The 13,988-nt window shown below is 30.5% G+C and overlaps 1 protein-coding gene across 1 annotated transcript; it reads right to left on the reverse strand.

The window, feature by feature from the left end:
• Positions 1–6,926: 6,926 nt before the first annotated feature.
• LOC130821711 (putative F-box/kelch-repeat protein At1g12870) lies at positions 6,927–7,779 on the reverse strand. The gene is made up of 3 exons (XM_057687499.1): positions 7,419–7,779; positions 7,237–7,325; positions 6,927–7,118 (listed from the first exon to the last, which is right to left on the reverse strand). The coding sequence occupies exons 1-3, from the start codon at positions 7,777–7,779 to the stop codon at positions 6,927–6,929; spliced, it is 642 nt and encodes a 213-aa protein (XP_057543482.1).
• Positions 7,780–13,988: the final 6,209 nt, after the last annotated feature.

A 13,988-nucleotide genomic window follows, 5' to 3' on the forward strand; every position in this document is an offset into this window, starting at 1 on the left:
AACACATAATTCAAACTTGGTTGTAGGTAGTGACTTTGTCATCATGTCGGCCGAATTTTCCGTAGTGTCAATCTTTTTCAATAACACCCTCTTGTGCTCAACTTCATCCCGAATGAAGTTATACTTAATATCAATGTGTTTGGACCTTCTATTAAATGTGTTTTGATTCCTAGCCAAATAAATTGCACTTTGACTATCACAATGCACACTTACCTCACACACCTTATTGCACATTTAACCAACAAGACCTTTAAGCCATTTTGCCTCCTTGAATGACTCGGCCACGGCTTTGTACTCCGCTTCGGTTGTTGAAAGGGCAACCACATCTTGCAAAGATGATTGCCAACTTATTGCCGAACCACCCAAAGTAAACACGAACCCACTTGTGGACTTTCTATTATCTAGATCACCACCATAATCCGAGTCACAATACCCGGTTAGCTCGCTTGAATTCTTCTCATACATAAGACATACATTAGAAGTATCTTTTAAATACCTCAATAACCATTTTAGTGCCTCCCAATGTCCCTTCCCCGGATTAGACATATATCTACTCACCAAACTCACCGCATGAGCAATGTCGGGTCTAGAACACACCATAGCATACATAACACTACCAACGGCACTAGTGTATGGGATTCTTACCATTTGCTCTTCTTCCGCCTTTGTTTGTGGACACAACTTCTTGGATAATTTGAAATGAGAAGCAAGAGGAGTAGACACACCTTTAGCGTCATCCATAGAGAAACGTTGCACAACTTTCTCGATGTACTTCCTTTGACTAAGGTATAGTATACCCTTAGCCCGATCTCTCAAAATCTCCATCCCAAGAATTTTCTTGGCTTCACCAAGATCCTTCATATCAAACTCACTTGAAAGCAACTCTTTTAATTTCTCCACCTTAAACAAAGAGCTACATGCTACAAGCATGTCATCAACATATAAGAGCAAATATAACAAAGAACCATCTTCAAATTTCTTAAGATAGGCACAACTATCATAAGAACTTCTAATAAAATCATGTGAAATCATAAAGGAATCAAACCTTTTGTACCATTGCCTCGAAGATTGCTTCAACCCATACAATGATCTCTTCAATCTACACACATGATTTTCCTTACCGGCTACCTCAAAACCTTCCGGTTGCTTCATAAAGATTTCTTCTTCAAGCTCACCGTGAAGAAAAGCCGTTTTTACATCCAATTGATGTAACTCTAAATCCTCCATCGCCACCAAAGCAAGCAATGCCCTTATAGAAGAGTGTTTCACCACCGGTGAGAAAACTTCATGAAAATCAACACCCTCAATTTGAGAGTATCCCTTTGCAACTACCCTTGCTTTGTAGATGGGAGGAATATCACTAAAAGGACCCTCCTTCCTCTTGAATATCCATTTGCACCCAACAATTTTCTTTTTCTTCGGTGCTTCAACGATATCCCAAGTCCCATTCTTTGCAAGAGACTCCATCTCTTGCTTCATAGCTATCAACCACTTGCTTGAGTCATTTGAGGCCATTGCCTCCTTGTACGTACATGGTTCATTTAACCCTTCGACTTCGCTAGCAATGTTGAGAGCATATACCACATAATCACATTCTTCAATGTACCTCCTTGGAGCCACGATCTTCCTTCTTTGCCTAGTTGTTGACAAAGAGGGAGACCTTTGTTGAACATCATCATCATTTTTCTCATCTTTAATATTGGGAGGTTGATCCTCCACTTGTGCATCATCATTTACATTATTATCATTGGACTTTTCTATACTAGATACAAGCATGCTATTTTTATCAAAAACAACATCTCTAGAAATAATTATTCTTTTCGATTCATTACACCACACCCTATACCCCTTTACACCCACTCCATATCCCACAAAAATACACTTTCTAGCCCTAGGTTCTAACTTACCATCATTTACATGAATATAAGCTGGACAACCAAAGATTATAAGACTAGAATAATTTACCGGAGTGTTGTACCACACTTCTTGTGGCGACTTGAATTTCAATGAGGTATGAGGAGAACGGTTGATCAAATAACATGCCGTAGCCACCGCTTCGGCCCAAAATTGCTTCCCCAAATTCGCTTGTTTTAGCATACACCGAGCCCTCTCCAATAATGTTTTATTCATCCTCTCCGCAACACCATTTTGTTGAGGACAATCTGCACAAGTTCTATGTCTAACAATGTCTTCATTAGAACAATATTTCAGAAATTTATTATCAACAAATTCAAGACCATTATCGGTTCTTAAGGTCTTGATGCTCCTACCGGTCTTCTTTTCAATCATCTTCTTCCATTCCAAGAAGACATCAAAAACTTTATTTTTATGTTTTACAAAATAACACCAAACTTTTCTTGAAAAATCATCAATAAAGGTCAACATGTAATTACAACCACTAAGGGAGGGCATTCGTGAAGGCCCCCACAAATCGAAATGGACATAGTCTAAAATTCCCTTAGTGTTGTGAATGGCGGGTTTGAAACTAACTCTCTTGTGTTTCCCATAAACACAATGTTCACAAAAATCAAGGTTCCCAAATTTCTTCCCATCAAATAAACCTTGTTTAGAGAATTCAAACATACCTTTTCTCCCATGTGACCAAGCCTCAAATGCCAAAGTTTGGTGTCATGATCGGACATTGTGCTTGTGGAAACATTCGCCGAGCCAAGGATGGTTGAACCTTGAAGAGCATACAAACTCCCATTCAACTTACCCTTCATCACAGCTAGTGAGCCTTTGGCAACCTTCATAACTCCGCCTTCACAAGTGATTCTACACCCGATCTTGTCAAGAGTACCCAAAGATAAAAGATTCTTTTTTAAGCCCGGAACATACCTAACATCGGTTAAGGTCCTCACAATCCCATCGAACATCTTTACTCTAATGCTCCCAATCCCAACAACCTTACAAATCGAGTTGTTTCCCATGGTAACATTTCCTCCATCAATACTTTTAAATGTATGGAAGAAAGTTTTGTTGGGAGTCATGTGGAATGTGCACCCCGAGTCAAGAATCCACTCATCATTATCTTTGTACCCATTTGTGGCAACAAGTACATCACCATCATCACTATCATTCACATAACTAGCATTTGCATTACTAGTTCCTTCCCTAGCCTCCTCTTCATTTTTCTTTTTTAACTTCCAACAATCCTTCTTGATGTGGCCCTTAAGCTTGCAATAATTACAAGTTTTATTTTTATTTGGCCTAATAGACTTGGACCTCCCTTTACCCTTGTTTCCACTCCCACTAGTGGAACCTTTCTCTTGTGACCTCCCTCTCACAAACAAACCATCACTAGGATTGCTTTGTGACTTTTGTGATAATTGTGAATCGATAAGGTCCCTTTGTGTCAAGGCACTCTTCTCATCATCACTACTCAAATTATCTCTACCATAGAGTAGAGTTTCTCTAAAATTTTTATAAGAAGGGGGTAGAGAACATAAGAGGTAAATTGCCAAGTCTTCATCATCAAGCTTGACATCAATGTTTTGCAAATCCATAACAATGGAGTAAAATTCATCTAAGTGAGGTTTCAAAGATTTACCTTCCTCCAAGCATAGATCGTAGAGTCTACTTTTCAAAAATAGCCTATTGGTAACACTCTTGGCCATATAGAGTGATTCCAACTTCTCCCATATACCCTTGGTTGTTGTTTCTTTAACAACCTCTCTTAGAATTTCATTGGAAAGGCATAATTGGATTTCCGACAATGCCTTTGAGTCTATCTCTTCCCATCTTGATGCGGACATTCCTTCCGACATCTTATCTACACCATCAATGGCCTTATGCACACCATTTTGGATTAAAATGGCTCTCATTTTGACTTGCCATAAGCCAAAATTTACATTCGTATCAAACTTCTCTATGTCAAGCTTCATTGTAGTCATGATTCTCAAATAACAACTTCTTAAGACACCGTAAAATCAACTTGGCTCTGATACAAATTGAAAACGTTTGCCAAAACCGTTACGATGCTAAGAACAATACAAACAACAATGAACAAAAACAACGTTTGACAATGTAAGCTAATCAAAAGGACACAAGGATTTAAGGAGGTTCACCCAATGATGGCTACGTCCTCCGTGGTGTGTAGTTTCTGTTTATATTATATCAAGAATGAGTATAAACAACACTTCTCAAAGAAGAATTACAATTGAGTAAGAGATAAAAACAAAAGGCTATGTGTTTGGCTTAGGGGTTGTGTTTTGATGTGTTTGATGTGTGAGTATGAGAGCCCTATATATAGTACTAGATACTAGAATATCAATAGCTCACTTGAATACATAGTTAATATTGAGTAATGAATAATATGAAATAACTCCAAGAACTTGAAAGGTCGAAAACTAGCATCCCATGCATATCAGAGGATCCGCTCGACCGAAACAGGGAGCTCGCTCGGTCGAGCGAGAATCAGCAGCATTCTGGATGACTGCTCGACCTACTAAAATGACTCGCTCGGTCGAGCGGGTAGGTCGAGCGACCTTTCTGATCCTTCTGTCAGAATTCTGATCGAGCTACCATAAATCAAGTCCCTTCTTCTTCTTCATTAATCTTCATTAACACCCATAATTCATCATGAATACTCACCACATAATTACATCCATTTACATTCCACAAACCAAGAGTCACAAACATGATTACACACATTAACTTGTGCACTCAAGTCACACATACCATACATAACATTCAAGATTTTGTTACAAACACGAAAAAAAATATGAGATCGAAAGAAATAAAGAAAGAATGACGAATGGGAGTAAGATTATAACGGAATAACTCTCAACAAACAAACATATGAGACTAAGTATAACGGAATAACTAATTTTCCCGCCAAAAAATAAAACTGAATTTTAGATGGAAGAGTAAAATTAGATAATCCGAAAACTAAACTTGAATCTAAACTATTCATGGTCGTCGGTTTTGATTTTCAAAGGTCACCTAAGATTAGTCAAAAGTAAATTCCAAATTAACGGTTTATATCCGATTCAATTAGTATTGAAATCTGACAATTTGATAATAATATTACTCCTTTTTAATTTTTCAAGACTATAATCCAGAAAAAAATGTTACAATTGGAATTTTAAAAAGCTTAAACTTGGCAGCTGTTTTAAAAAAATATATGAGACTAAATTATTTACCACGCTTAAACAAGTGTGCCAATAATTATATGGGAAAATATTGTAACAACGAAAAATAAAATCAAACTCACCTCTAATTAGCCTTCACTGAATATGGCGAATTATAAAGATGTGCCAAAAGAAGTAATGTCTTCAACAATGGCTAACGAAAAGCCTTCACTGAACAAACTACACGCAATGAATATTGAAAATTATGGAGAAAACCATGGAGTAATTAACAATGGCAAATTAGGGTTAAAACAAAAAAAAAGTAAAATCAGAATTGAAATTGGGGAATTAGAGAAAAAATCTTACTTAGAATTGGAAGTTATTGGAAAATTATGTATGATCACGTGAAAATTGAGGAAGGTTAGGGTTAATTCATGGAATCATGGGTGAATGGAACGAAGAGGAAGGAGATGATGAATAGAATACGGCGCATATCTCGCCTAAATCTTATTTTTATTGTTTATGCAATATTCTGTGCGTACCGTTGTGTGTTTATAGACACACTTTAACTGTGACTAAATTTTAGCGGAAATAATAACATTTGTGCCAGGCATGCATTTTTGCACATTTAATTTTAAGTGAAGTTAATTATTGACACACTTAATAAGTCAAATATCTTCCCACACTTAATAGTGTAGTGAAATGTAACTTTTTTTGTGGTGGGTTCTTTTAGTTGGAATTTAGAGTAAATTAGGAAATCCCTTGTACTATACATATAAAAAGACAAAACAAGTATCAAATATTCATGTACAAGGCAAGAACAAAATGAACAAGTATATAAGCTCAAAACGAGTTGTTGCTCGTTCGAGCATTTTGGCTTATGTTACGTAGATTTACTTTGTAAGTTAATGTCAAATAAATTTGTATTTTATAGTATTGATTCAAAAAAATATAAATGTGTCTATTTTGAATAATACTCCTATATAGGTTATTTTCATTGGTAGTTGAGTTATTGTCCACATCATAGAGGATTTTCCTCAAGACTTTTAACATTTTTTATACTTTGTTGTGGATATTTCTCAAGCAGAGGAAATGTTTAGCCGCACTCTCCTTTATGGGTGTAAGGGGATACACTAAGTATGATGATGATGAATCTTCCCTCCCTAGACCATGATCATAGTTCGTATGAGTGAGATATACCGGGTATGATGATGATAATGTGCCTAATCAAAAGACAACACTATTATGAGTATGCTATTTTGCAAGGCGTCATTGCACCTTGAGCCTTCTAATCAGTCCTTAAATTCACTCCTGATTGTTGGAGCTCTTTGGCATCTTAAGGAGCCTATGTTCAACTTTCACTTGGCAATGTTAATCAAATGAAATTAGTAATCAATCAATTGTTAATTTGTTGTTATTTCTAGTTAGTTGAAATATTTGTTAAATGCCCACATAGATGCATGGTTTTGTTTTTCGGTGTCAAAAATATGTCTCATGAATCACTTGTTGCTTCATGATGCGAGAGAGTGAATCCAACACACACATCTTAACAGAAAGTCTGAACATTGAATAGTTGGAAATCATGCCTCAACCAGTGAAATCAGACCTCCTGACCTGATAATTGTTTAGTTATTTGGTACTGTTTAACTGTGGACTTAATGGAAGAAAGCACTGTCCGGAAAACCAACTTTTTTGGTTCTGAATTGAGTCAATTTCCCAATTACTGACATGTTAAATGCGTGTGTACGGGCCTGCTCCAAAGTCCAAACTTCATTTTACTAGAACAAAATTGATTTATTAGTCATATCATACATCAAATGCTTCTAAAATCATTTTAACTTCTAATTCCATAACCTATATGCAGAACGATGATATAACAGCTAACAACTCGCCGATGGTGAAAAGAATTAAACTCGCACATTCTTTCAGTGGCTCGGGTAATGCCACATTATTGAATTCTTCTGTATTAAAATCAAAAGAGTGGATAATTCTTGGATCACCCAAAAGAGTGGATAATTCTTGGATCACCTTCAGTAAACCAATATACTATCCATCCACAAAAAACGTATTTGTTATAAGAAAAAGGGACCCTTAATGAAGTCCAAGCATCGACATTCATTGGATTGATTTTAATAGTCCAAAGGTGATTTCTAAGTGAATAAACTGCCATGGCGGCCTCATACTCATTACCATTAATGATGGTACGAAGCTGATAGGCAAGCACCTTATAATCATCACAAGAGGTGGAAAATCCTATAACATAATTAGGAATTTGAAAGGGAGTAACAATTGGACAAGGTGGAAGAATAAAAAATTTTCTGAGGAAGGGATTCCACAAATATATACCCTTTTGACGATCACCATATAAGCTCAGTAAAAATAACCCATTGCAGACTGAATAAGTCCATGGTATTGTAAAATCAGCAGAAAAAGGAGCAAGAAGAGTAACTGTGATTGAATTCTGATCGTTGGTAACACGTCGTAGGTAGAATCGTCCAGAACGAATTGATGTAATCAGTAAATGGGAGTTTTTGGAATGGTGTTTATTGTAAAGATCGCGATGCTTGGAGATGAAATAAGGGGACTCGATGTAAGTGCGCCAGGATGTGCACACTGCCCGGAATTTCACTAGAGTTTTCACAGGAAACATAGCCAAAATGTGGGTTATTATATCAAATGGAAGATCAAAGGAAGTGCTTGTTTTCATGATTTTGTTGTTAGGCAAACAAGAAAACAAATATCAGAGAAAGAAAGAAAGAAAGAAAGTAGGACGAATGGGATCAAATAGGCAAAGAAATTAATGAAAGTGCTACTCATGATTTTATTATATACAACTTACAATACCAACAAACAATCTTGTAGCCTTGTATATAATGTATAACGGTAAAACCGTTTTTCCCGCCAAATATTAAAATTGAATTAGAGATGGATGAGTATAATTAGACAAACCCAAAACCGAACTTGAACCTAAACCATTAATCCTCGTCAGTTTTAATTTGAGAAGGTTTTAGAAAACCGAACGTGGTAAGATTAAATAGGTGAGAATTTTGTTATTTTAATTTATCTTTTTTGATTTTGATTTTGATTATTTTATTATTATTTTTTGTCTTTTTTTTGGTGAATTGATTAACAATTTTTTATTTTAATTAGGTCACCTTGGATTAGTCAAAAGTAAATCGTAAGCAGACCGGTCATCTCCGATTAAACAATTGGAATCCGACAACTTAATTAAAATGTTACACCTTTTTGTTTGTACGACTATAATTCGAGAAATAATTTTGTGCCTTAATTTTAAAAAGCCTAAACTTTATAACGAAAATGCCAAAAATGCAGAATCACATTATAAAATCATGAAAATCACACTTCACATTTCACATTGTAAATGACGAAAACGCTAAATTATATAAACCTAAATCACATTTCATCCCAAATTATTTGTACCAAACCTAAATCACTATTCAAATTATAAATTGACGAAAACCTAGAATCGAATTTAGCCTCAAATTGTTAATTGAAAACAAAAAAAATCAAAATATAAAAAAACTACCTGCTCACAATAGTGAAATTCAGTTGAATGAAGAGTAATGACTTAGCTGTGTAGTGAAGATGATAATGGCGGATTTCGGTTGAATGAAATTGGCAACTGAGGAGAATTGAAATGTCGTTTATTTTGAGAGAATTTGAAATAGTGGTTTATTTGGGACGATGAAGGAATTGCATAGCTGTATCAGAGGATTGCTTATTGAAATAGTATAATCACTGTTTTATGAAATATTACTCCTTAGTCCCTCCATTCCTTAATAAAGTTTTCATAAAGAATATTCACATAAATTATAAAAAAAATTTAGATACAAGATATATTATTTTATTAAATAATAAATTTGATGGAAGAAAAGTGAGAACTATAAATATTAAAAGAAAGTTAGTAGAAAAAATATGAAGATCACAACTATTTAAAAAATACTTTCTGTATTCTTTTTTATTCATCTCGTTTACTTTTTACACTGTTTTCAAAGTAAATTTTAAAAAATTGTAAAAAGATACTCCATCCAATTCATTTCATTTGTCCCATTTAGTTTTGGCACACTATCCAATGCACTAATTCAATTCTAAATATCTCTAATTGTGCATAATTAAAAATTATAAAAATTTGATATTAATAAAATTTACATTGAGACGAATCAAAACAAGATTCCACATTACTATATTTTAATGTTTAGATTAAGAATAAAATACAAATTAAGAGTGATTAACGAATAGTGTCAAAAAACTAAATGGGACAACTGAAAAGAATAGGAGGGAGTATACAATAAAAATGCATACATTAGGACGAATGTAACGAGATCTCTCATGGAAAAATTTTATCATCTATCTATATGTCTTTAAAATCTTAATTAAATTTCTTTCTCCAAATTAGAATATTCTAAACGGGAAGAATATTAGGAAACGAAGGGAGTTTTTTTTTATAATGTTAGTGAAAAACATGTGGAGACTATAAAAAATATAAAAATGTTAAAATAAAGTTAGTGGAAAATATGTGGAGCCTATAAGCATTGTTAAAATATTAAAATGAGGATGGTTAAAGTTATTTTTATCCAAAATTTATGATATAAATGAATTTTCTTTTATAGGGACAACAAATGAAACACCCAAAATAAAAAGTGAAAACTTTCTTTGAGGAAACGAAGGGGGTTAGTCAATAGGGGAAATATCTTTATTCTATTTTTTTCTCCGCTCATTTTGTATGAGAATGTGTCATTATGAGATGAAGTCGTATAATTAGTCTATATCTTTAATTTATCACATTAAAATTATAATTAAGTGATCAAGTGAAAAGACTAAATATACATTATCCAACCCAATATATATTATCCAACCCAATAGAAATAGTCTCACTATAAAATCATTTTATTTAAGAATTTGTAATTCTTTATTTGTTGTGTTTTTATTAATGTCAAGCTAGAAATTAAAAACAATGAGTTTATTATGTTGTGTACAAAATATTTATTTTCTTAGTCCTTATTAAAAATATTCTGGTTTTAATGAAAAAATTAAAAATACATTTATTTTTCTAGCTATATACAAAAACAATTATTTTCTTTGTCATTATATAAGGTGTAAGGGAAATAGTGTTAAATTTTATTAATTTAAGAGAAATTGTGTTAATTTTATAAATATAAGAAAAATAGTGTTAAATTTTTATATAAATATGTTACTTATACTTATAAGTGTCACCATTTCCTTCATAACTTTTTTATTTTAAGACTTGTACACACTTTAATGAATTATCACCAAAATAATGTTACAATGAAATTATTTTTATAGTGATACAATAATAGAAATAATACTTGTACAGTTGAAGTACATGGAAGATGAGGCGAACAAAATCTGAATAGGTACAAAATTCCGGCTCCTATATTTACGACTTGTTTGGATTTAAAAAACAAGCATGCAACAGAATCCCCAGATTTGGTATTCCTGTTTTAGATTTGTTATTAGTGTTACGTAGGAGTACTAAATTTCTGTTTCCTACAAGTCGCAGTCTACTAAAGCTTGTTTTCTCCCACAAACAAACACCACCTTAATGGAAATCCCAAAACATTCCCAACTTTTGAGTAATTGTTCTTTTACAACTTATATTTTTATCCTCACTTCATACCATAATCTAAAAACAAAGAATTCATATTTTCACGTTGTAAATATGTAAAAAAAAACATTCACATTTTGCGCCGTATCAAAGGATAGTTATTGGTTTTACCCACATTTAGACATTACGATAAACGCATCATTCCTATTACCGCATCACCGTTTTGTTAGCGTAATCGCAACCATTACCATATTTTTACTCTATGCTTCAGACTTTAACTCCAATCTTCAACTTCAATCTTCAGATCAAGACTTACCTTAATTAAACCCTCTTAACTTAAGACTTAATTTAAGACTAGGGATATATAAAGAGACGCTATTGTCTAAAATGTACGTTTTCTGTCTCTTTTATTTAGCATCAATTTTATTTTTGATTATTATTTCTTTAATTTTAAATCTTTTTATTATAGGAAATATATACATTACTTTCTTTTAATCTCATTGTGATCTCATCCACACGTTCTAACTAGCTCTCATCTATATTTTCATTCACACAATTCAATCTCCCTTCATTTAATATTAAATATAGTTATATTATTTTTAATAATATCTAACTTTTTCTTTAATGTTAAATGAAGGGGAACTAGAAGTATTGCCCATGTAAATAAAAATTAAATACCAAGCAAGAAAGGACACAACAACTATAAGACTGAAGACATAAAAATATAGTTGAACCCATGCTTTAAGGGGTGTCATGAATTGTGATATAGTAGTACTTGTAGCCTTCTATGTCATACTACTTATTGTTTAATGTTAAATTATTTATAAACGGGCTTCCATATTTAAAATTCCAAGACCTAATTTTTGATCGTGTGTGGAATTGTGGAGTGATGTCCATATTGATGTAATTGACATTTATTAGAATTTTTTTAAGGGGCATTACTATTTGTCGCCATCTTTTTCATTTTATCGCCACCCTCCTCCTTATGAATACGAATTTGCTCCTGAATTTTAAAAATTTACAAATATGCCATTGGAGTTAATAACTTTTCATTTTCATTTTTTTATTTTTTTTTATTTTTATTTATATGATTATTATTATTATAATTATTATTATTTTTGTTATTATTATTATTATTATTATTATTAAACCACAATAATAATAATAATAATAATAATAATAATAATAATAATAATAACAAAAATAATTATTATTATAATAACAATAATAATAAAAAAATTTTAAAAAACAAAAATAAAATTTAAAAAAAAAAAAACAGTCGCACGTTCTGTGCGACTGGTTTTTTTTTTTATTTTTTTTTTTTGAATTTCGACTTATAAAATTTCTTTTGTTTAATTAATTTATTTTTTAAGTTATTATTATTATTATTATTATTATTATTATTATTATTATTATTATTATTGTGGTTGTTATTATTATTATTAAATTATTATTTTTGTTTTAATTATTATATATAATTTATATTTTTAAATGTTATTATTATTATTATTATTATTATTATTATTATTATTATTATTATTATTATTATTATTATTATTATTATTATTGTGGTTTAATAATAATAATAATTATTATTATTATAACAACAATAATAATAAAAATTTTTTAAAAAAAATAAAAATTTAAATGAGGTGTATATTTCTAAATGAGGTGGAATAGTTGTCCACGTAGGACGGTGTGGTCGGCTTGAAGTCATCAATCTTACTGGGGCCGTAAACAATATTACCGCCATATTCATTTGGGTTAATAACATTTAAAAATATAAATTAAATATAATAATTAAAACAAAAATAATAATTTAATAATAATAATAATAATAACCACAATAATAATAATAATAATAATAATAATAATAATAATAATAATAATAATAATAATAATAATAATAATAATAATAACAAAAATAATAATAATAACATTTAAAAATATAAATTAAATATAATAATTAAAACAAAAATAATAATTTCATAATAATGATAATAATAACAACCACAATAATAATAATAATAATAATAATAATAATAATAATAATAATTATAATTATAATTATAATAACTTAAAAAATGAATTAATTAAACAAAAGAAATTTTATAAGTCAAAATTCAAAAAAAAAAAAAAAAAACCAGTCGCACAGAATGTGCGACTCGACCGTGCGACTGTTGTTTTTTTTTAAAATTTTATTTTTGTTTTTTATAAAATTATTATTATTATTGTTATTATAATAATTATTATTTTTGTTGTTATTATTATTATTATTATTATTATTATTATTATTATTATTATTATTATTATTATTGTGGTTTAATAATAATAACAATAATAATAATAATAATAATAATAATAACAAAAATAATAATAATTATAATAACAATAATAATATAAATAAAAAAAATTAAAAAATATTAAAAAAAATAAAAATGAAACGTTATTAACTCCAATGGCATATTTGTAAATTTTTAAAATTTAGGGGCAAATTTGTAATTTCATTAGGTGGGGAGTGGCGATAAAATAAAAAGGGTGGCGGCAAATAAGAATCGGGTTTTTGTGTGGATTGTGGAAGCTCAGCTAGGAATCACATCATGTAACTATTGATTATTGAATGTGAGGTGACAATTAGCTTGATAGATAGATTTGACAGGCTTTTATATCAAATTTTATTTATTTCTTCTATTTTTATGGCATTGACATTATTTATTCTGTTTTTTTTTATATTAACATTGGGGTCAATTTACTTTTTGTTTCTATTTTCAAAAAAAATTATTTTTTATTTCTCATCTAGACTTTGCAAAATGGTAATATTGCCTCGCTCCTTCCTTTCCACAATTATGCATGTTGTGGAAATATCAAGAAAATGGAGAAAAATTATATTTTATGAGAAATTAAGAAAATTGAATGGATGAAATTAAAATAAACTAATAAAAGTACCCGAAATGAAATTATGTGTATGATTGTGTAGTTCTTAGTTTTCATTACCTTAGAAATTAAAATAAGAATAAGATTGAGTATTTACTAAATTAAATTTAAAATAGTAAAAATAATTACTAATTTAAATGTAACAGAGAATCAAGAAATTAAATGATGGTTGCGATTTAATTATAATCGTATAATTATAATCATTAGAGATTGTATTTGATGTCATAATAGCTTTCCTTAATGCTATTTTTGCATATAACAATTTTATTTGAAAATTTAAAATTTAAAATTTAAAATCAAAAATTTTCAAGACCTATGTCATCCTCTAATACGAAAATGACATCATAATAATCATAAGGTTTAGTATATCACAACCAATGTTGGTATTAGGACAA

The sequence above is a fragment of the Amaranthus tricolor genome, chromosome 8 (assembly GCF_026212465.1).
Source record: "Amaranthus tricolor cultivar Red isolate AtriRed21 chromosome 8, ASM2621246v1, whole genome shotgun sequence".
In the NCBI taxonomy this organism is placed as follows: Eukaryota; Viridiplantae; Streptophyta; class Magnoliopsida; order Caryophyllales; family Amaranthaceae; genus Amaranthus; species Amaranthus tricolor.